General features: G+C 34.0%; 1 protein-coding gene across 4 annotated transcripts in view; it reads right to left on the bottom strand.

Annotated features, from left to right (window-relative positions):
- Positions 1-26,436, bottom strand: part of Hr4 (Hormone receptor 4) — a 266,887-nt gene that overhangs the window by 34,004 nt on the left and 206,447 nt on the right. For all 4 annotated transcript variants that reach the window (XM_069839246.1, XM_069839248.1, XM_069839247.1 and 1 more), the window contains 2 exons: positions 12,985-13,133; positions 6,209-6,270 (listed from right to left, as the gene is read on the bottom strand). In XM_069839246.1, coding sequence (XP_069695347.1) covers positions 6,209-6,270; positions 12,985-13,133 — 211 coding nt within the window. The remainder of the gene's footprint in view (positions 1-6,208; positions 6,271-12,984; positions 13,134-26,436) is intronic.

The following is a 26,436-nucleotide window of genomic DNA, read 5'->3' as shown; positions in this document are numbered from 1 at the left end:
CCGCCATAGGTCCCTATCCTGTGCAAGATTAATCCACTCTCTATCATCATATTCGACCTCCCTCAAATCCATTTTAATATTATCCTTCCATCTACGCCTTGGCCTCCTCAAAGGTCTTTTTCCCTCCGGTCTCCCAACTAACACTCCATATGCATTTCTGGATTCGCCCATACGTGCTATATGCCCTGCCCATCTCAAACGTCTGGATTTAATGTTCTTAATTATGTCAGGTGAAGAATATAATGCGTGCAGTTCCGCGTTGTGTAACTTCCTCCATTCTCATGTAACTTCATCCCTCTTAGCCCCAAATATTTTTCTAAGAATCTTATTCTCAAACACCCCTAATCTCTGTTGCTCTCTCAAAGTAAGCGTCCAAGTTTCACAACCATACAGAACAACCGGTAATATAACTGTTTTATAAATTGTAACTTTAAGATTTTTTGACAGCAGACTAGGTGACAAAAACTTCTCAACCGAATAATAGCACGCATTTCCCATATTTATTCTGCGTTTAATTTCCTTCCGAGTGTCATTTATATTTGTTACTGTTGCTCCAAGATATTTGAATTTTTCCACCTCTTCGAAGGATAAATCTCCAATTTTTATATTTCCATTTCGTGCAATACGAGTATTCTGGTCACGAGACATAATCATATACTTTGTCTTTTCGGGATTTACTTCCAAACCCATCATTACGACAGTGGATTGGAAATGATTCCGCCTTTACCACCGAGAGAAAAGTTATGTTATTTTAAGCGTACATTTTTAACAATCAGGCAATTTTTGCAATACTTTTACAGTTTGGAAAAAAAAAATTAAAAAAAAGCCTAAAAATCCGGTCTCTACTGATTAATCAAAGCATATATTACATAAATATTTCCAAACATTAATATTCTGAATATTCTGTAATGTGTTGCATTTCCTACAGGTATCTGATCTTGTGGAGCAAAGCTGTAGTTAAAGTTGGTATTGAAATTTATATAATGTAGGAAAAAAGAATATTGACTTATCTTCCATATAGCGGGAAGATCTCGGAACAAGAACTAGCCGGACTTGTCTGTTTTTTTTATGCAAATCAGTGAAACAGTAAAGTCCTTTTCAACTGAAGAAACGTTACTAAAAGTCAGACTTGATAGATTCTTGCACCAAAGTGTACTGCTTATATTTATCTACGCAATGCTTAGTCTATTAAATGTCGATTTTGAAAAAAATTGGACTTGATCGGTTTTTGCACCGAGGTCTTCAATTCTACTATTGTGTAAGTGAAAATTAGTCCGTAGTGTCTATGATTAATAAACACCGCGGTGTTGGGAAATCTCAACGTGCACATCAAGTTTAACTCGTCGCCTCTCCATTTTGTTACTACGTTTTTTTTTTCTTCATTGACCGAAAACGAATTCCTACTATACATTTAAATATATATTTTTTAAGAGCAAGACAGAAGAGATGATATTTAATTTCGTGAATGTAAATTTTCTGCGATATTTATTATACTCTATTCTTGTATCACAAATTATTAGCGTGTAACTTTTCTCTAATGAAATTTCTCCAGTCTACCTGAATTTTCAGGCGTAGGCATCAAATATTTGTTCTGTACAACTGTATTAATTCCATGGAATTGGTTCTCCAAGGAAAAGATAATCGATAATTTGGTGCAGTAGTTTTCCGTTGCTACTGAAATGGTGATAAAATGATTTTGAATGTTGGAGAAGGGATAGACTAATATCAGTACTCAGAGAAAACCTGTCCTAACAATAATCTTTGTCTAAAAAAGTTCTACTTGGACTCATTGGAATTTCAAATCGTATTTCAAATCGTGTCTCAAGCGTGCATAACCGATACTCTAGCAATTCTGCTAACAAGGAGTCACAATGATCATACTATGTGCGAAGTATTATGGAGAAGAAGAGACATAATTAAAATTCAAAATTAAAGGAAAATAATGTAAATAAAGCAGGAGGCTATATGAATCTTTCTGAGAAATAAGAGTTTGAAAAAAAGCCATGCCGCTATGCCCTCCTTAGCAATTATATCTGGATATGACACTGAGTACACTCAAGGTTCGATTCGACGAACTATAACATGTCCAACGAGAGTTGGGGGTTCAACGTTTGAGCTGCAAAAGCCTGAATCAATGCCCAATGCTGCCATATACTCTTTCGTAGTTTCAACGCGAATAGAGGTTTGACAGGAACTCCAGCATAGCTGCTTCTGTCACTCAACCTTCATCTACTACTCGTTTATGCTGGCTTTCGCGATACATACCTTAATACAGAGAAATATGTAACCTAAGTCTAAAGATTTAATCCCCTTTAATATATTTCAACATCCTTTCCATTTTTTACCCCACTTCATAACCTCAAAACTACAGAAGTTCACATATTCGAGCTATTGTAAGAAATGAAAAGGATTAGGCCTACAACTACGTTACAACAGCAACAAAAGTGATAAGTTAGCGAGATTGAAACTCTTCCCCATATCCTTGGCTTCTGCCCCTATAGTGAGGCCCTTCGCAACATCCGTCACCATGCTGTCCGTTCTATGCAGGCCGAGGCACTGAACGAAGTAGGGTTTAAAGTCCATCAAGAGGTGCAGGGACTAGCTACACAAGGAAGTGTTCGGCGAATTGATATCATTGCCATTAAGAACAACTCGGCATACATTCTCGATCCCACCATCAGATTTGAGACACATGCAGATCAACCGCATGAGGTGGACAGTGAAAAGAAACGGATCTATGAACCGACAATCCTGTTCTATGAAGATAAATATAGCCTGTCCCACATTGATGTAATAGGTCTGATGGTGGGAGCACGTGGTACCATACCCTCCTTCTTTGCCAACAAATGTAAAAACCTGGGGCTAACACACAGCATTGTGAAGGAAATGGCCATTAGTGCCCTCAAAGGATCGGTTCAGATATTGAGAAATAATTTATATGGGAGTGATAATGGAAATTTCAAGTTATCTTAACCAATGGCTGTTAATTGGTTTAGATATCAATCCCAATAAATCCGTATTATTATTTTTCTCACGGTATGTCTGATGATATTTTTTCCCCCTTTCTTAACTGTAAATGAGCACAAACGTTACTTAGGTGTAAATTTTTCTAACATGTTGTATATTCGATTCCCTAACCGTTTCAAATGTATATCATTTTACCTTTTAGGTGTGTTTCCAAATTATATGTAATACGCTTTTTCAAATCTGGCAACCTTTTCATAAGGGAAGCTAAATTTATTTATTTATATTTATTACACTTCATTATTGGCACCATTTGTTTCCATAAACCTTTTAACACGACTATTATACTTTTACTACGTCATACTACTTTTGACTAATAAAACAGTACGAAAGGACGTCTTTCAATCAATCATGGCTGCTTATCGCACAATTTTATCGCTTGCCTAGCATTTGTTTAATTTTATCGTTTCCCTAGCATGTTTGTTTTTATCACCTTCCTAGCATTTGTTTCTTTGTTTGCCAACATTTCAAACTGCAAATTCTTTACGGTACTATAAAACATATTTGGTGATCGCCATTTGTTTACAGCATAGACAGTCAACTGAAAATGGCGGCTCTGTTCAAACGTTTTGGTGAAGCTAACATTAGTGAAATAGAATTTCAGTAAGTCAATTAATATTTTATTGTATTAGAGTACTTTATTTTTTCTAATCTTTATATACTTTCTTCTAATCGTGTAATAGTCGATTAAATCCCTCTCGAGTTTTGATTTTCTCTAGATAATAATCAAAACCTCTAGTGAGATTACTGTCGAGAAAGTCATGATCTGACTACAAAAATACTTGTAGTTAATTGAGTTGGTTTGGGTCTATTCTAAAGTGTTCGCAATATTTATGATAAATTTCTAATGACTCTTTCTTTGAGTAGAAGCACAGAACGAAGAAATATAGACTATCACGAAATGATACTAACACATTAATACACATCAGTACGAATCGAATAAAACAATATATAATCAATAGCAATGAAATGGAGAGGCCAGCAATGACATAGCTACACTTCGTTACATCCGTGTATAAAATAATTAACACGATGAACGTTCGGATATAGAGCTTAAATGTAGGAAGTACATGGATAAAAAAAAACCTCTAATTCTGGCAACATGGTCACCGTTACCATGGCAACAGGCCACTCTAGCATAGCGAGTTATCTGTTTAAATGCTAAACAACAGCACAGTAGAGGAGGCAAGACCTGTCCTGTGACCTTATCATGTGTCGTGGCTATATCACCAATGGCTATGCAGGAGGATAGGTTTTAGTCTGAGATTAACTCCCGTGTCGGTAGATTCATGTAATATTAACCATCATGAAACAAACTCTCTAATAGCTCATTCTTCCTCCTTTTGCACAACTCACATGCCAGGTATCGCCTCCCCATCTGTACTTCTCTCAAACCCAACCTCTCGTTGGACATACTATAGGGAAAATAGGGAGTATCTCTAATTGCCGATTGTCAATAGTTTTAAGGGAACGGGAAGGCCACAAAGCCCCGTTATCCCCTATAATAACCAAAATAAACCCCTAAACTTAAAGAAATAAAATGAACAACAGTTCTTTAGAGGAGTTTTCTTGAGATATGAACCATTATTTGTATAAAGGATCAGTCTGTGTACCGCCATTCTCATGGCAAAGGATAATACGCCACCTGACCATTATGCCATCGCAGTACGGGAATATCTTAACTGTTGATGGGATCAACGTCTTAACTCTTAATGAAGCTTTTCTTGGGCGTTGGGTTGGTCGTGGTTCTCCTGCGCTGCCAGCGCCACTTGCCTGGCCACCACGAAGCCCAGACCTCACCACATATGATAATTCCCTATGGGGGTTCATAAAGGGTATCGTTTCACAGAACCGTTACAATACCACTGACGAACTGAAAGATGCAATGAGACAAGCTTTCACTCAAGTTACACCAGCAATGCTCCGAAAAATGTCGCACAGAACCTGGCGGTGTATTACCCTTTGAGTTATTACTCGAATTTTTTTTTTTTAATTTTCGTGTGTTCAAATAAAGATATGTTGCATTCGTTTTATGTGATTTCAACATTCAAAATGGTGAGTAAAACTATTAATTGGAGGGGCAGGAAACTATTTTTGGAATTGTAAGCACCTATGTAAAAAAAAAGAGCGATAGAAAAATAAAAGTATTAATTGGGGGCTTTGCCCCCTACCCCTCTATTTGTTTTATTAGGGAACTATTTTTGGAATTGTAAACCTGTATGTAAAAAAACGCGATAGAAAAATAAAAGTATTAATTGGGGGCTTCGCCCCAACCCCTCCATTTGTTTTATTAGGAAATTATTTTTGGAATTGCAAGCCTCTAGCTAATTATGTGAAAACACAATAGAAAAATAAAAGTATTAATTGGGGGACTTCGCCCCCAACCCGTTCCACTTGTATGATTAGCAAACCATTTTTGAAAATGCAGACCTCTCGTTATGTGAAAAAAATAAGCTAGAAAATATAAAGTATTAATTGAGGGCCTTTGATTCCCTCCAATCACTTAAATGCATTCTGCCGAAAACCTTATCATCGGAACCAGGTTCAGCATAAAATAAATATAAAAAAACCTATTATTATTTATTTTCAACAGTTAATAGATAAACATAATAAAAACAAAATAAACACGTTATTTTGGTCTAGAGAGAATTGATTTTTATTTAAAATGTTTAGTAATTATGAGGTATTATTTATAATGCAAAGTTTCTTAATTTACATAACTAACTAAACAAGTTAGAGTAGGCTAATGCAATACTAATCATTGAAATACAATATATAAAAAATAATTAAAATTTAATTCCGAACGCCCAAGGGAAAATATTTGCGTAAAAACTGTAATGAATAATAAATAATTTTTCGGAAGGCAGTGGCATTACGTGTTATTGAAATAAAGAAAAATGATTTTAGTAAGTTGGCTATATTAGAATAACAATCGATAATATACCATTTCGAGATAAGAATCTGAATCGATATTATTAAATAGGCTGTATCTATAAAAGTATCTGAGTCATTTTTTTAACACAATACATATTATATTATACTATATATTATGTTATATATACACACATATATTATTATATATAATGTCCTTAACAGCCCAATTATAAATTCTAAGTCCGTTCAACCAGTTATGTTAGTGTAAGGGCCATGACTTCAAATGGACTGAAGATATTTCTACCTATACCTTGTACAAATTATAAACAGCACCAGAGTTCCGTCCGCCAGGCATCCGGTCCTCTCGAACAGCTGTTACAGAAAGAAATAATGTTACTTTTCATAGAAAATTATTACAATTCATTTACACATAACCTTTGTTGTAACTTTCTCTATAATATACTGTGCTTTACTATAACTAATCTCTAATTTTATATATAGGAAAATACTTCAACATTTTGTTATACAGTATATTGTAAATTTACACTAAGTCAATACCATATTTTTTTCTGAATCAGTGTAATGACATCTGAAGATCATTTGTATAAATAACTAAAGCAATCATTTTAACGTTATGTACACAATGTCTCATTTTCTATAAATACTCTGTACTTATTTATGTTAATACTTTCATTACAATATACAAAACGTGACTAATTTTGTAAATCCTGATTTAATAATTTAAAGAAACGTTTATTTAAACTTAATTAGTAAGTTACCACAATATTGTAACGTCAAGGAAAGAAATGTAAATAAAACACTTCCGAGCACAACTATTGACACAAAACTGAGATTCGAATGGAAAAAATCTTGCCATGGAATTTGTCTAAAATGGTGAACACTTCTACCATAATGTCTTGTGATGTGTCAGTAGCAAAGGACAATATAATATTTTGCAACCAAAGGCTTCTTTTTACGAAGATGTGTGTTTTATGGAATTCAATTATGAATAGGGTATAGTATTAGTTTAAAGTCCCGCACCACCTAAATAACTTTTGAAGCATACGGTTCAGTGACATGAAACTTGGTATGTGAGGATAACCATATACTAAGAACTCAATAATGGTATTACCGAGTTTTTTCTACTTCCGGTTTAACCGGAAGTAACTCCAACTCTCTTATTTTAAATGGAACACCCAATATATTTTTTTTATTTTTTAATAGTGCTCATTAAGAGCTTTTCAAAAAGTACCCACACTCGATACTTCTGTACAAATTCAATGTTGCTAAGTCAAGAAAACAGAAAAGTTTATCGAATATTAAAATAAGAAAATACTCCTTTCTTAACAAAAACAAAACAAAGCTAGCCCACCTTCTAAATTATGTGTTCAAATTGGTAGCCCTCAGCTGCTTTACAATGTGTCACTCGATCATAGAAACCATTTAAGCAATGATTTAACCAGGCTTCAGGAATATCTTGCACCACTTACATTTTTATTTAGCAACACTGAATTTGTACAGAAGTATCAAGTGTGGATACTTTTTGAAAAGCTTTTAATGAGCTTTATTCAAAAATAAAAGAATATATTTGGTGTTCCATTTAAAATAAGAGAGTTGGAGTTACTTCCGGTTAAACCGGAAGTATAAAAAACTCGGTAATACCATTATTGAGTTCTTAGCATATGGTTATCCTCACATACCAAGTTTCATATCACTGAACCGTATGCTTCAAAAGTTACTTAGGTGGTGCGTTTATTATTTTAATATTCGATACACTTTTCTGTTTTCTTGACTTAGCAACACTGAATTTGTATAGAAGTATCAAGTGCGGATACTTTTTGAAAAGCTCTTAATGAGCACTATTCAAAAATAAAAAAAATATATATTGAGTGTTCCATTTAAAATAAGAGAGTTGGAGTTACTTCCGGTTAAACCGGAAGTAGAAAAAACTCGGTAATACCATTATTGAGTTCTTAGTATATGGTTATCCTCACATACCAAGTTTCATGTCACTGAACCGTATGCTTCAAAAGTTATTTAGGTGATGCGGGACTTTTAACTAACCCTGTATAAATAATAATAAAGAACTGTGGGTTTAGGCCTAGCGATTTCTGGATTTTGTTCAATGTGTGACGTTTGCAAACAATTGACCTGTTTAATCGTAAATCAATTGAACTCGCATTCCATTTTATTTTATCATACTCGAAATTAGTTTATGTTCGAAATTATTTTCAATATACGTATTTAAGGTAGGCCTACATAGTACGGGCTGTAAGAACATTAAACGAAATTCACATTATATTCCTTATAAATTACTGAACAGCAATATGAAATATGTCAACGCTAAACTGGAGAATTCCCACGGTATCTTTGAACCGTGCCGTTACGTTTAGCACCAAATTTAAGTAAATACACAATCTTGCCAACATAAGAACACGACGTTGGTGTGTGGCGTCGTTGGAGGGAGAAATTTGTTTCTTTTCTCTCTCTACCGCCTTCGTTCTGAACATTACTGAGAGATAGCACTACTGTTAGCTACAAGATATATTTGCGCAAATATATTGAAGTAGATTACGTGGCCTATTACGTGACTTAGATGAGAGTCTCGAGACAAAACAGTTTTGCTATATTTCTTTTTTTATTAAATGTTAAGCACAGGAACGCCATTTCGTAATTTTATTTAAGAAACAAGTCAAACAAATTATCTTTGCATCAAAAACGGATGCTCCCTGGACCAAATTATCGTATTTTATAATTCTTTGAATGCAACAGAAGCAAGAAGTCTTGCACTTGACTAATGCAGTGAATTATTTAAGAATATAGTCGCGAATTTTACTACCACCATTTCGATTGTGTTTTGTTTGGCACGGCTCGGTACGGCCTGGTGACTAGTGGCCAGCGAGTAACGTCGACTATCGACATTGCTCTGCCGTGGGTATTATCCAGTTGTTCCTCGATCAATTCATATAAGCTTCTAGAATCATTATTCACTCTGTTACTACTAATACTCAGAAATATTTCAAAATAAAAATTATTACGCTTTTGGGATTTACGTGACACGTGATTAATGTTCCATCTAAAGCTGCAGGGATGTGTGATACAGAAATTTCCCCGTAGAACTGAAGTTTTTCTGCGAACTAGAATTTTATTTTTAAATTTTGAAAGAATAATAAGGGAGAAATTGCATGTGAAAAATTATTACAATATTCCAACTTTTCCGAATTGAAAATATGCAATATTATAACTAATAAAATAAAATAACGCTGAGTGATTTATTTTAGCAAACTATGATTGTGATCCCACAGAGTATAATACTTTTTTAGAATTTCAGTGAGGTCAATTTTGTACGGCAACAAATAAGAACAACATTGACAATATAAATGTATAATTAACAATACCGTCAGTGCCATCTCTCTTCGGTACCTTGTAGATATTTTCAAGATTCTGTGAAAAAGAACGATATTCATGTAGAAGGCCGTGGAAATAGTTATAGAACGGATTTCTGTTAATGAGATTCTTAACTATAACGCCAAATTGACTGTTTTCGTACAAGTAAAAGACGAATTACAAATATGTAATACACATTTTAAACTGCTAGAACACAAAATATTTTATCTAGCTCAGCCAATGCTACACAATAAAACGACATTAAATTGATAGTGTATTTTAGGATTAGTGTTAATGCATTAGTTTCAATGTGCAAAACAAACATTGTCTTACATATAAAATTTAGTATTGTTATGAATCATGTGATAACGTATATAAATAATGAATTATGTTCCTAAGAAATGTAGTACAAGTACATTCCTAAGTTAAAGATAGTAACATAAAATTTTACTTAGACATTTTTTCAAAATACATATATTATTAAGCAAATGGTTCATCTAATTAAAAGTACAGTATCTATTGTTATGAAGCATTATGACAGCTGAAAGAAAGAAGTTCAAGAAACAGTAGGCCTATTTTAGCCTAAAACATAAATTGATATATAACGTCTATTGTAGTTATTTTTTACATAAAGTAACGTTTTACTAATAGCTTAGAAATATAGAATAATGAAGAATTGTGTACCATTATCCAGAGCTGATTCGTTCAGAAAACAGAACAGCAAGAAGTAATACGATCGCTTTCATATGTGTAGCCTATCTAAAAATAATAGATATCAACTAGAACACAGTTCAAGTTCGGAGTACATATTAAAACCAGGCCAATACAAGATAACATTATATATTCATAATTAGATTTTCGGCATTTATATCATTTCATTTCATTAATGTTTCGTGAACATTATCTTTTTTCAATGTTAATTTTTTCACAATGGTTGCGTGCATTTATAATTTGTTTTGAAATATAATAAAATTCTAGACTCTTGTTACGGACAGAATCATGAACTGAAAACTCTCGAACAAGTGAAAATGTCTATATATTTAAGTGATTGTTTTACAGATCAGGATTAGGTATTTCGACAACACAACAAGAAATTGTGGTAGATATGTCACCGTTGATTGATATTACAGCACATGACACAGCTTACAAATGAATTGGATTCGTTACCCAGTCTACTACTAAAACAGCTGCTGTTTCGTAATCAAACAATTAAATGGCAAGATATCAAGAAATATATTTTAGTTTTATTAATTGACACACTAATATTTTAAACGTCAGAACATAAGGCATGTTCTAATTTGTGTAAGTGACTGAATGGCTTGGAAGAAGTGGACGTCAAATTATTATTGTTATGCACTGTACATTAAAAAACTAAACTTGAGGTATAAGTATCATTATAGTAATACACATGAAAAAAAAAAATGAATGAAATCAGTGCTGCCAACTCAGAACTTCAAAATCACTATAATTCAGTTATATCTTTGCAAACTTTTAGAAAATGTATCTAGATTTTAAAAGTAAGCATATTATTGATATGTTCAGTGACTGAGTGTATTTCATAAATGAAACAATAAATATCATAACTAGCGCAAGACAGACAAGATATATAAAACTATTTTAATACAAACTTATTCATAATAATATGAAGAATTTAGTATAAGGTATTAATAACCAGAGTAAGAATTAGCATACAACTCTAATTTGTTGTCAGTTTTCAATCTGTTTCGCCTTTTTTCCGATAGTAAAGTCGTCCATTTTCTTACTGCATAATTTCCTGAGTTTCATTTCAACATTATTATTATTGTTATTATTATTATTATTATTATTATTATTATTATTATTATTATCATTATTATTATTATTATTATTATTATTATTATTATTATTATTATTATTGTATATCCAATGTAGGCTAATTGAACTTAAAAATAATCCTAGATATTTTACTTTATACGTAATTTATCATACTATATTGTGTCTGTGTTATTTAGATATTTTTCTAGCAGGTAAGAATTTTTTTGAATACATATATCTCTCTCTACTACTTCTATTAAATGTTGTAAACATTTACATTTTCGTCACAAAAGACTGTATGGGTTAGGCATCTTGGCCTGTTCCGGCATCGTAAAATTTGATTTCTTCTCAAAACGGTTCTTTTTAGAGTTTCCTTAGTCTGTCAACATTTTGTTTTCCTACTGGTTTGTAGTTGTATATATTTGTATGGTTCCATTGTTAGCAAGCGTAGACATTTTCTGATAAGCATAATCAATCTACAGAAAGAAAAATATTATCAGCTCTCTTCATTTCACTTATTTTAAACCAAAAAATAATCCGGATTATCGGGGTATGTAGACCTTATAGTTATTAGTTTGCTTTAGCAAACTCCATTTCCTATTATCCTCACAGTCTCCATTTATCACACGGGGATGGTGTACGAAAACGTTCGCAATTGGAGGGGTAGATTTTTTTAAATACATTTTCATCATTTAAAGACTTTTAATTTATTAAGACTGTACGTGCGTAAGTGAGAACATTATTTTGTAGTACAGACATATAGTGATATCTCACACCAGTTTTAGTGTTTAATTTTTTCAATATCCATTAATTTTTTATCTTATCTAAATTTTTCCTATAAAAGGGTAGTTTCTTAAAAAAACCTTACTTCACAAAACATCCCTATTCACTAAATTTAGGAACACTTTCATAAAATTGGCAGCACTGAATTAAATATTTGTAAACATGAAATGAACACTGGTGTAACTTATTACTGTTATAATTAATTTTATAAATTTCAAAAATCGTATACTAAAATGCTAGGAATTGACAGAGAGTAACTATAGCCATTCTATAAACTTCTGAAAAGTTATTACTCATTTGCGATTTAAACCGTCACTTTTTGTAAATTATTAAAGTTTTTTTGGGGTTATTTGTTTTTTATTATATTTTATGCTCGACCATGCCGAAATGTAGTAATTATACACCTGGTAGCAGCCCTTTAATGGACCTCATTAAAGTACACCTATTCATTAAAGTTCAGGTGTTCCACCAATCAGAAAATACCATTGTAGCAATATGACAGCGCAAGTATCGATTATTCTCGGATATGCAATCGAAAGACAACTAGTTCTGTTACTATAATAATTAGCGTTAATTGTAAATAATATTCAAATAATTCAATTTGTCATCTTGTTTTTCAATGTTTAATTCAATTTCAAGGTTATATCAAGATTAATGTTTATTTTACTCTCTAGATTATATCAAGGTCAATGCCGACTTTTTTTCTCGGAAAAAATCAATACTTTCGCGTCTGCGCACATCTCACAATTTACGAGATATTGCACAAGGTCAGTTCCGCTCCTCAGTCAGATAAGAATAACATGAATACTTATGAATAATTTCAAGTTAGAAATATGGTCGAGCATAAAAAGTCGTATGAAACTTGACTATAATGGTACTTAAGACGCTCGTATGAAAATTATGAAACTTGCTTGCGTTCGTTTCATAAACATACTCGCGTCTTAATTACTACCATTATAGGCTCGTTGCATAATGTACTATTTGTTGTTTTTTAGTGAAAAACTATCAATAGAAATCAACATAAAAATCAACTAAATGCAGAAGTGATCATAATAAAAATGTTATCCGAACTTGAATTGTGTGTTTTACATTCATGCAGGAATAAGAGCATCTTGTACGAACCTTGGAGCACCATACCCTGTTCAATGCACTTCTTGAAGCGACAATACTGACATCGGTTCCGCTGCGCCTTTGTTATTTCACAGTTGCCATCAGCGACGCATGTGTACACGCGTCTGTTCTGTACCGTGCGTTTGAAGAAACCCTTACATCTAGAAACAACCAAAACCGTCCCGAATTCAAGGCCTCCATAACCAGTTACATTACCTTCCGTTCTTGTTACTATTACCTATCTGAAAAATAAATCTCTCTAGAGCAACGTGCATAAATTGGCATGCAGTTTAATGTATTTTAAATCTATTTAATGTTGTTATAACATCCTTTCTTCTATTTGCAATTTCATTGCTCATTTAAACAAACGAATTCAGTCACGGATCGATAAATATGCTTCACAATAACACTGAACATGTGAAATTGAAATCACATATCAATTGAGAGTTTTAGGGCCGAATTCATAGTCAACACTTATCCTAAGGAAACCCTTAAGCAGTTGCTTATAATCATTTCCAATTCATAAATCCCACTGAAGTGAACACTTATTCAAATAAGGTAGCTTGTCAGCTTACTCAAGTGTTTCCTCATATGCATTGTAATCAGCTGATTGGGTATGCAATGGATGATGATTAAGGTTTTGATGAATTTATTGAGTTCTACAGATATAATGAAAAGGAAAATGAAAATGAAAATGTGTTTCGGCAAAACAAAAGATAATATCAGAGATATGGAAAACCTTTTAGAGATATACAATGACCAACAATTTAAGAGGAGGTACCTTTTCAATAAGAACACTGTTGTGGATATTCTGATGTCTCTCATTGAAAATCACAATACAACCATGAGGCTTACCGATTTCACCACTACAGAACATACTGGTTTGAGATTTTATGCAACATCATTATTTCAGGTAGGTTTAAATGGTATTTTTTTTCGAAAAGTATTCACGTCCCAAGAAAGTGTTTTTTGCATTTTCGTTTGTATCCTACCCAAGGAATAAACTGTTACATTTTGCATAATTATACCACTTCCAATTTCCAATTTGTTTACCATAAAAATAACTGAAAAAATAAATTAAAACGATTTACCTACAGGAATATTTCGAGAATTCGCATTAAACTCAACTGAAATTTTGTTCCATGTCAATTTCTTTTTTTTTTGGGGGGGGGGGGAGAACAATTATCAGATTTTTTACTTTCAATGATATCTCTATATTTCATAACTAGTTATAGTTCACTTCCTTCTTCTTCTGTAAAATGCTTTTGTGCGAGATCGTGCGTATTTGCTTATTTTCCGCACAGAACCAATACGCGGTAAGTGTGAAATACCACATTCAGTATTCCGAACGTAACACACACAACAATTTCCCTCTTCTTACCGCTTAAGCGCGACATTCATTTTACTATTATTTTACGACGCCGTATCAACATCTAGGTTATTTAGCGTCTGGATGATATGAAGGTGATAATGCCGGTGAAATGAGTCCGGGGTCCAGCATTTGCTCGTATTGGGTTGAGGGAAAACCCCGGAAAAAAACCTCAACCAGGTAACTTGCCCCGACCGGGGTTTCGCGGCCAGACGCGCTGACCATTACTCCACAGGTGTGGACTTCATTTTACTGCTTTAGGCTTTTAACATATTATTTTTAGAGACGTTTAACATAGTCATAATTATAAATTGCAAACTTACCACTGCAATTTCACCTAAATTACAATGTTAATTATTGTTTTTAAATATTTGCAAAAATTAAGTAAAGTCTACTACTCCACGAAACTTATTGCATTCCTGATACAAGTAACATTAAGGATGCCGCTAAAAAATCAACAAGATTCCAGATGCGGATGTTATTACTGCAATATGTTATATAAATAATATTGTTAAAATATTAAAATGAAAAATAAATCATTACATAACCTTACCGTTTGTTTTAAGTTCGCATTTATAGACTGGGGGGAAAAAAGACAGACGTATATCACGGCCTGCTGGAGTATAGTAAACACAGAAAACATTTTATAGCAACAATGTTGAAGAAAGATATTAAGTTTTCCGAAGTTGCCGTCATTAAACAGAAACCAACATGGAGATTTCATTGCAACTAATTAGAACTTCGTCTTTCAGGTATGTAATAAACGATCTTCGCACAAAATAATGTACGATACACGAGCGGTATGTTTGTTTTCATGTTCTCGGAAATTAAAAAAGCTCAACTACGTTTCGCTTTTTCAATCTTTTCCTCGACCATGAAAACGTCAACATACCGCTCTTGTAACGCATATTACTATATCGACATTTTGTATGATTTTTAGATGTACTTATAATAATATTTACTTCTGTATTTGTGTACGATAATAATGCCGATTTAACAATTAGAAGGCGCTGGAAAACAATTGAATGTACGAAAGCGCTCACGTCTAGCCATGTTGTCATATTTCTTTCGATGTCAAGGGAATGCTCAGTACATATGAAAGAGTAGCGTCTCTGCAATACGATCTGAAATAAGTGCTAAGGTAACGCTCATTACTTAAGTGTTTCCTCATTTTATAAGTGACGACTATGAATTCGACCCTTAAAGCCGCCGATTTCGAGTATAATCAAATCAAACCGAGAGAGTTCATTAAAACCAGAGTGTGAGTTTCACGGAAGGAAGGTGATGAAATGTATGTTACAGACTTCGTAATTATTCTCAATTCTTGGAAGAGGAAGGCTTTGTTTTTCTTCCCCTAACAAATGCTTAGACTGTTAAAATAATTGCTAATTATAGCAACGAATGTAATTAAACGTTGAGAGCTACAGTATAAGGAGCCTATTTCCCAACAGAGAAACCTATAGCCAAGTCTCTACCTGTGTTTGGAGCATAAACACGATTCAACAACGTGAACTGAAGTTCCGGTTTCTAATTTTACCGTTTAAGATTAACATGTTCAGTCATAAATAATGTATGTTCTTAAGTGACAGACACGTAGACCTATTATAATGGACTATATTTAGTACTAAAATACTGCACAAAAATAACTGATGTAAACGAAAGGAATTTTTCTAAAATGCATGCACAACAAGAATTTTTAATTTATAATATTATGCATAAAAGTCAAACCCTTTTGAAATTCATTCATTTATTTTATTCTATAGATCTTACATGAGCAATGAAGCTTTAAGATGTGGAACAAGTCAAAATTTTACAATGTTACAATTACAATTTTTACAAATTGTTATAGTTTTACAATTTAGTAATTTTCTACAATTTTTACAATTTTGTGCAATTTTTTTTAAATATTTTGGCGAGATGTAGTGAGATGAGGTGAGGTCCGAGGATTCGACAAAAGATTACCCGGCATTTGCCTTTTGGTTGGGGAAAACCTCGGAAAAATCCAACCAGGTAATCAAATCAAAGGGGTTGATGCCGTGGACTCGCCATAGACCATCCGGCTTCAGTCCCACGGCTGGGGAAAACCTCGGAAAAAACCATTCAGTGAGATCAAAGGGGGACCCAACCCAAGCCCGAACGCAGTTCCGGATCAGCATATAGTAATGAGGTTTACTGTACAAAAATGAAAATCGAGTTTGGTGCAGAAATCCTTCAAATGCCTAAACATGCAGTGTTGCTGCTCTAAAATACGTACACTCGGCAGTCAGTTACTACTTCCCAGTGTATGACATTCGCTTTTTTTGTGACCGTGATTTTAGTTCATTCAAGAGGCTTTTGAGGAAAACTGGCTGAACAATATACAAAAATCATGGTGAAGGCAAGTAGACTCGGTCGCTTCTCCATTCATCGGGTGTCGACTGATGAAATCCTATCTTTCAAAGATTGCTGGTTAAGTTCTTACAAGAAAATGACAAATTTCTGGAAGAAGTATACCAAAAGATCAGAGGATTCTATTCAAGATATCATCGTTCAAACAGTCTTGTCTACAGTAGGCAAACTCCTGGTCAAGTTGTCGCAAAGTCTTTCATTAATTGCTTGTATTCTTCTACCTAAGGCTGGGCACACACAGAAAAAGACGAGACAGTCAAAGATAAAGAGACTCGAGACAAAATGTCACAGAGTAAATATCTTGCTTCTCTCAGTTTTAGTCAGTATGACGTGTGAAGAAGATGTGCCTATTATTACCTGCTGTGTTTGGACAAAAAGCCAGTTCGCAAGTTTCGGATACATCATGAAGAGAAAAATGATTTGGCTGGGTCACTGGCTGAGAAGAAACTGCCTATTGAAGGATGTACTGGAAGGAATGGTGAATAAGAGAAGAGTTCGGGGCAGAAGAAGATATCAAATAATAGACGACATTAAGATATATGGATCATATGCGGAGACTAAGAGGAAGGCAGAAAATAAGAAAGACTGGAAAATACTGAGTTTGCAGGACACTATGAATGAATGAATATGCCAGTTCGTTCCGCTGTTTTTCTTATGTAATCGTAATTGTATATCTTTTAACATAAGTTTCCCGAAATTCCTCCTTATTGTTTTTTTTAGTGGGTTATTTAACGACGCTGTATCAACTACGAAGTTATTTAGCGTCGATGAGATTGGTGATAGCAAGATGGTATTTGGTGAGATGAGGCCGAGGATTCGCCATAGATTACCTAGCATTCACCTTACAGTTGGGGAAAACCTCGGAAAAACCCAACCAGATAATCAGCCCAAGCGGGAATTGAACCCGCGCCCGAGAGCAACTTAAGACCGGCAGGCAAGCGCCTTAACCGACTGAACCACGCCGGTGACCTTCCTTATTGTTCCATTCACTTTATTATAATAATATTGTTGATTTTTATTCCTAAATCTTTATCATAATTATTGTTGTTAATAGCATTTCCAACATATAGCCTAATGTTAAAGGCTGACACTGTCTTATTCAGTGATTTGATCATTGCTAATAATCAGGGGCAGGATTCATATGCAAGTGCATAATAGTAATATACGTTACAAGAGCGGTATGTTGACGTTTTCATGATCGAGGAAAAGATTGAACAAGCGAAACGTAGTTGAGCTTTTTTAATTTCCGAGAACATGAAAACAAACATACCGCTCGTGTATCGTACATTATTTTGTGCGAAGATCGTTTATTACATACCTGAAAGACGAATTTCTAATTAGTTGCAATGAAATCTCCATCTTGGTTTCTGTTTAATGACGGCAACTTCGGAAAACCAAAATATCTTTCTTCAACATTGTTGCTATAAAATGTTTTCTGTGTTTACTATACTCCAGCAGGCCGTGATATACGTCTGTCTTTTTTTCCCCCAGTCTATAAATGCGAACTTAAAACAAACGGTAAGGTTATGTAATGATTTATTTTTCATTTTAATATTTTAACAATATTATTTATATAACATATTGCAGTAATAACATCCGCATCTGGAATCTTGTTGATTTTTTCACGGCTTCCTTAATGTTACTTGTATCAGGAATGCAATAAGTTTCGTGGAGTAGTAGACTTTACTTAATTTTTGCAAATATTTAAAAACAATAATTAAATTGCAATTTAGGTGAAATTGCAGTGGTAAGTTTCGAATTTATAATTATTACTATGTTAAACGCCTCTAAAAATAATATGTTAAAAGCCTAAAGCAGTAAAATGAATGTCGCGCTTAAGCGGTAAGAAGAGGGGAAATTGTTATGTGTGTTACGTTGGGAATACTGAATGTGGTATTTCACACTTACCGCGTATTGGTTCTGTGAGGAAAACAAGCAAATACGCACGATCTCGCACAAAATATATTTACAGGCTCTTTGACAGTCCTGCAAAAAACAGTTTTATATACGTTTTGAACATCTGTGATTATGTATATGCAAAGTTAATATTGCATATGTTTGCATATTTTGGGTATTTCTGCATATAATAGTGTATTTTGCATATATTGTAGCATATTTTCAGGATTTTGTTGCAAAAATCGCCATATATGCAAACTTCGAATTTTTTTTCAATGTTTTTTTTTTTAGTATAATATTATCTCTAAACAAACAAAGGTCTATTGTAGCTTCATATTATGAAGTGCATTCACTCTGCCGACAACTATCAACCATGATGCCGTTTTTCTCAATACACGCGAAACGTAACATAGACGTTTGTTCCCGGTTAAGATACAAATCTCACTTGAAAGAGAAAGCTTAACATTATCAGTTCAAGGACAATTCTGTGTGGTTTGTGTGAATTCGCGATGCCACCTATAAAATAATCGTTTCAGAGCACCTTGGAGCAATGGGTAACAAATAAAGAAGGCTTGAGGACAGGCGGAACAACCGGTTCTGCGATTTTTGTGAAAAAGATGTAAGTACCTACCTATTTAAATATTATAATTTGTATTTTGACAGTTAAGAATGCAAAGGTTACAATGTCAATAGGAAACGAGAAAGAAACTTGCACAAATGTGAAATCAAGAAAATTGAATATGTAAAAATTTATCTTCTTGGAAACTGTCTTTTTTTCTCTAATAATTCATTTCAAATGTACAGAAACAAAATATCGGCTGACTCTTAGTCGAGAATCGCCTTGCATTTAGGCAAGAAGGTTTAAACACGTGTCTCCATATTGCGTAACTACAAGCACTGCACATGCGCACAGTATTGTACACTATCTACCAAAAAGTAATTGGATAGTGTTTTTGTCCCTTTAGAACCTCGTGATACCGCTCTTGTTGCTATAGCAGCAGCTGCCCTGTCAGGCATGCTCTCCACTAGTTTGTGTAGGCTATCCACTGGAATGCGTCGCCATTCCTCTTGCAACGTGGCACTCACTTGGACAACGGAAGTTGGCCGCATCTCCCGAGACCTCAATCGCCGATCCAATTCGTCCCAAAGGTGCTCAATGGGATTGAGATCAGGACTCTGTGCGGGCCAGTCCAACCGGTAAACATTATTGTCTGCATACCACTACATAGTAGCCGCCGAAACATGAGGCCAACTTCCATTGTCCAACTGTGAGTGCCATGTTGCAAGAGGAATGGCGACGTATTCCAGTGGATATCCTACACAAACTAGTGGAGAGCATGCCTGACAGGATGGCTGCTGTTATAGCAACAAGAAGTGGTACCACGAGGTTCTAAAGGGGCAAAAACAGTGCCCAATTACTTTTTGGTAGATAGTGTATTTGGAACTTTGATAAATTGTTACCGATACTTGATATGTTAAATAAATTGATTTTGCCTGTTTTTGCATATTTATGGTTTGATTTTGCACATATCAGAATTCTTTTGCGCATATAAATCCTGGCCCTACTAATAATTTTACAACGAAATGGTTCCTTCCATCTCACGACCACAGATCTAGTTTTATAAAGTGAAATTTCCATCCCACATAAAAAGTTTATTTTAAATAACTTGAGTGTAGTTTCCTGTACTTCTTTCTCAGATGTGGTCAATACAAATAAAATATTTATGTCTACCGTTCTTTCCCAGATTTGTATTCCTTGTACTACTCTTCTGTTATTGACGAATAAATTTGCTAAAGAATGCAATAACCCTCAGAAGAACACCTTGAATAACTCTGATTTGTTACATTTAAAAATAAGCGTTGGCAAAGCAACCGAAATGAGACAGTTGAAAACACGTATCGCGACAGTATATCCCACTCTTTTGTAAAATGAAATGGTGCTTTTATTCTTATGTCATCTTTATTTTTAGCAAAGTTTCTGCGATTTCAAAGTGCCTTGACCTTTGAATAACAATAGAATAAATTCATATTTCTCTGTATATCGAGGGCTTTTTTCCTAAGCCATGCTTCGAGCTTATTTCGACGTACATTTGACGGACAAATGTGGGACTTCCATAACATGTGAGCACGACGCCTAACATTCCTCTTCGATAACAAAGAACATCGTATTGACAAAGGGCAAATACTAATGCCGTTGGCGGGATTAAAACCCACGATAGCGACTTCCACGCAAAGTTTGAATTGTGTGACTTGGAAGTTTAATAAATTCTGTCTGATACGTATTTATAGATTATTATTATTATTATTATTATTATTATTATTATTATTATTATTAATTATTCAAATTTTGGCCAATCGAGCCAATTACGAGGGTTCCTCAGAAAGTAAGTTTCCCTGGCGCTGTTTACAGAAAGAAAACTGAAGTTGAACTGTTTTGCAGTTTGAACATCCTATTCTCTGGAGAAAAATCTCTATATATAATTCGAACTGGTAATGGAAATTACGGGAAAACGGCTGAACGGATTTTAATAAATGGCCCCTCATTTTGAAGCTTGGAACCCAAAGTTTTTCGGAAAAATAGCAGTTTTCAGTGAAATGTCAATTTTCCTACATAATTTTCCTATTTTCCAAAATCCATCTGTCGTCAGTTTTGAGAACTAGCTAATTGCATTCAGGAGAAGCGAAGCGAGCATCAAGTCAGCCGTGTTGCATTTCAGAATAAAACAAAACACACACTACAGTAAACAATATTACACGAAGGCCATGATCTGCAAGAATGCTGACATATTTAGAGCCCCAATTAAATTGGTTATTAAAAACTTAACTTAATAAAAATAATTTACAGTTTCGATTCTGTGGTCTGTAATTTTCTGGGTACAGCTGTGTATTGGATATTAAAAAATACAAAACTTGAGGTGGTTTGATGACATTATTACTATTAGAAATGAAATATTATTGTAGTTAATGCCGTGATGTGACTATTTTTCATTAATTATACATATTAATGCTATACTGATAATATGAAAGTGAAACGTTTTAGGGTTATATAAGTAGATGTAGAGAATAACTTAAATTAGATTTTGATTTCTATATTTTACTGAGTGGCGGCTATATAGTATATATAGTATATGTTACTGAAAGCTATAAAACTTACGTAAGATAATATTATTAAAAATCAAATATTTTTATAGTTATTAATCAAGTGGGGTTGGGTCTTTTTCATATATTTAATGACGGTGTGGTGTAGATATTTATATGCGTGGTTCTCTTTAGTATTGGATCGAGAGAGAGTATCTTTCATTATTATGGAAGCAAATTACTTTCAGAATGTCTGGTATTCTTCATTGAAAATAAATCTGAAAAATGTTTATTTGAACGTCTAATGAACTTAGTTTGCAGCATTTGCTGCACAAGCCACTAGTACATATTATAATTAGTGCTGTTGATCGAAATTAATCGATTAACTATTTGAATTTAATCGATTAATCGAGTTTTAATATACTGTAACACACAAATTTAACTTGCGTTCGGTGATAAGTATAAGTATTAAATGTTGTATATCTGTATATTTTGTATCGTTATATTACAAAACAACTATTTTAGTTACTTACTATTATTATGAGGCTTATAATTTATTGTGTCAATTTCTCCGGGAATTTTTGAGACAAGCATAAATAACAAAAAGTATGAAGACTCACCTAGTTAATACTGCTTCATCCATGATTTTAAACATGTGAGTACATTCACATGGTCCGAATTAAGTGCCGCTCTACGTTTAGTAACAATGTTTCCTGCATCACTAAACACGAAAAAAAAAACTTTTTCTTTCTGTCAAGTACTTCTCCACGATCGTTCAATTTAAATCCAAACGTTTCACCGAGTTTACCTCTCAAATTCTCATATGACATAATGGAGTTTACACTTTTCACAAACCACAGAAAACTGATTTTTTTATCAAACTAAACACATAACCTTCACATACAAACTCAGTGCAGAAACTGCAACTGCAAAACTACAGCGGTCGAACAGAAGACTGGCCCCTATTGTAATCGAATTACCAGATTTTAGAAAGAGAAGAAGGTAGTTACGCTCTCACTTGCACACAGTGTAGACATGGCTATTTTATGAGGGATGAGGAGGACGAATCCAAGAAAAGTATGTATTTCATATGCTAGAAAGATGAGCTGGCAACAAAGTGGAAGTTTTCTTGGAAAACCATAAAACTTAATAAGTGTTTCGCATTGTGTTTCAACTTTCAATAGAGGTAGACTAGATCACTGTCCTCATATCTCCATCTCTTTGTGAAGTGTTTGTGCAAAGATTTTACCTTCGCTACCTGGTTTACAGTTAGAAAATAACAGTACTATTGTGCTTTTAAGTAAGCAATTTCCGAGAGAGAAATATTGTCGGAATTTTTAGTATTAGTTTATATTAACAAAATAATAATTAATATCAACTACAACCGATTAATTTTAATCGACTCGATTATTCGATTAAATATTTTTCATCGATTAATTTTACAACACAAATTGACTGATTAATCGATTAAATCCCACAACACTAAAAATAAATATTAGAATGATATTACTTAAGAGTAATTATTCTTCTAAAGATGTTGATAGTTTCGTATTTGAATGTGAAGCATAAAACTATCTTAGTAACAGTAGCAACAACGGAAGGAAAATCAGTATGAGAGATGGTGCAGGCAATAGTACGAATATAGAAAGTAACGGTACAGTAAACAAGAATTTTTTCACCAACAAAATAGAAATAAGAAACCATTACCACCCACTGTTAAGTATACACATCACACACACATTTGATTTGGTAATTATAAAAATATGCCTGAAAAATTCTAGGGATTCCGTTTTATTAATCACAAATGTAATTCGTTTTCCAATTTAAATTATTAACAGATCCCTGATTTACACGCAAAATACATGCAGCATGTAACTTTCTGAAACACACGCAAGCGTGAACTTTGAAAATGATGCCTTGGTCGACGATTTTACATGCATTTGATTGTAAATATGGAATTATATTTCGATGTAAAAATATTTTCCGTGTATATTTCCTTATTTATACAAGAAAATTCGTATTCATACTGACATATTTGCTACTTTAAACGCAAAGTTATTAGACAAAAATTATTTTTTTCTTTTCCGATAATGGCTATGAAAATAATTTTTAAAGCCATTTCAGTACTTACTGGTTTTGAATATTTGCTTACTGCACTATTTTCGTCTGTAATATATGGTAGGTCTACTACATCTGGCGTACAAGTAATTCAGTATTTTTATTTTGTACAATATTTTTAATGACAATAACTGTATTAAGGTAGGTGTCCCTGATATGGCCATGCTAAGGTTTGAGAATTTTTCTAGCCGCCATTTTGAAAAAATGTAAACCACTTTTTTCTTACTCGTTCTCAGTCTAATGGACTTTCTTAAAATAATTTCCTTTCCCCATAAAAATATCTTTAATTGTCCAAAAAGTCCCAAATTCCAAAAGTCTACCTAGTGGCCATATCAGGAACATGTGCACATGATATGGCCACCCTTGTTCCATGTTCTACAAATCGTGATTGTTTTCAGTTTGATAGTGCATTTGTGTTAAAATTAAATAATTTTGGTGTAAAATGAATAAAAATGACACTTAATAATCTTTTTTATAATTCAAAAGTGTAGTCAAAACAGGTTTTTCCATAAAAAATTAAAATACAAAATTTTTGCGTAATCCCAGCTATAAGGCATGTAAATTTGTCAGGTGAAAAAATAAAAGTGAAATGAACTTGATATGGCCATGGTGCATTTGATATGGCCATATCAGGAGCAGGTAAGCTTTCACGAAAATCGTTTGATTATGAACAACTCGAAAAAGATACGCCATCAACTACAACACCAATCAACAGAACATTAAAAACTGAATGGAGTACGATGGTTTTCATGAAACAAGTATTTGAAAAACATGCATAAAACAAAGGAGACTTACCAGAGAAAAATAAGAAGAGGTCACATGAAAACCGCAAAACAGGCAACTGACGCCATATTGCTCAACCTGACTGGATGGAAAACGATCAAGTGACAGAGCAGGATGCCCTTTCATTGGATGCTGCTGCAATTTAGCGGATTTAACTAACTCACAATAGGGGGGGTGGCCATATCAGGAACATGGCCATAACAGGAGCACCCACCTTAGTTTCAATGATACAAAATCTCAGAATGGATCTTGGAATGCTTATACTTGAAACAGGTCAGAAAGAGAAACAATTCAGATGATAAAACAACATTAAGATATATGGAGGCAAAGAGGAAGGTAGAAAAGAGGGAAGATTTAAAAATGCTGGGTTTGCAGTGAAGGATCTGCCCTTGAGCAGAAAACTATGAATGAATGATCCACTGTTGAAGTTAGAATTAACGATCATAATACACTGTAATTTCAAACTCAGCCAATAACAAACTTCTGCACTTATAATGAAGGCGTAAAATAAAGAATTGAAAATCACAGGAAACTGGTTAGTAGACTGAACTACAGCTAGGCCTTGATCCGAAGGAGAGGGGCGAGATTCATTGAACTCTATTTCCTTTGCTTTCCATTAAAATTTCGTCGGGATATATAGACCCCGCGCCAAGAGAAGTCACTGGAAACAGGGGATTGGAAGTTTCGTTATATTTTTAGAATAGGTATCATTGAAATGTCACTAACTGTGTATGTTAATACTTTTTTAAGTAGGTTATTTTACGACGCTTTATCAACATCTTAGGTTATTTAGCGTCTGAATGAGATGAAGGTGATAATACCGGTGAAATGAGTCCGGAGTCCGGTACCGAAAGTTACCCAGCATTTGCTCATATTGGGTTGAGGGAAAACCTTGGAAAAAACCTCAACCAGGTAACTTACTCCGAGGGAATCGAACCCGGGCCACATGGTTTCGCGGCCAGGCGCACTAACCGTTAATCCACAGGTGTGGACTATTAATACTCATATTAACGATAACAGAATGTAATTAAATTATGAGCTCTATAAATTATACTAAAACTAATACAACACTAATATATTACAAAATACTGATATATGTTTGTCGGTTAGAAGGGAAGCTGAAGACAGTAGTGGCGCGCAACGGACGTTGGGAGGAAAGGGGAGTTCAGAAAGCAATTAATATTATTAACAAGAAATTTGCGAAAAATAAATCCAACGAATACTACACTTTCACACAAAAACAAACAAATAATTTATTACAATGACTAAATATTCTATGTGCAGTTTTCTGCAGTTGTGTGTGTGTGCTTGCGTGCCTTCGTGCGTGCGTACGTACGTACATACACACACTTAAATGTCATCGACCTGAGCAGGGATGGGACCCGTAACCTCGAGCATACAAGGCCAGCGCTATACCAACTAAGCTACCGAGAATAACTATGTATGTATGTATGTATGTATGTATGTATGTATGTATGTATGTATGTATGTATGTATGTATTTATTTATTTTTATTTTGTTGGGTTATTTTACGACGCTGTATCATCATCTCAGGTTATTTAGCGTCTGAATTAAATGAAGGTGATAATGCCGGTGAAATGAGTCCGGAGTCCAGCACCGAAAGTTACCCAGCATTTGCTCGTATTGGGTTGAGGGAAAACCCCGGAAAAAACCTCAACCAGGTAACTTGCCCAGACCGGAATTCGAACCCGGGCCACCTGGTTTCGCGGCCAGACGCGCTGACCGTTACTACACAGGTGTGGACTGTATGTATGTATGTATGTATGTATGTATGTATGTATGTATGTATGTATGTATGCATGTAGGGGAGA

This window comes from Periplaneta americana, chromosome 11 (genome assembly GCF_040183065.1).
Source record: "Periplaneta americana isolate PAMFEO1 chromosome 11, P.americana_PAMFEO1_priV1, whole genome shotgun sequence".
Classification (NCBI taxonomy): domain Eukaryota; kingdom Metazoa; phylum Arthropoda; class Insecta; order Blattodea; family Blattidae; genus Periplaneta; species Periplaneta americana.
Note: the sequence above shows the minus strand (reverse complement) of the source record. Positions and strands in the feature narration are given on the sequence as shown.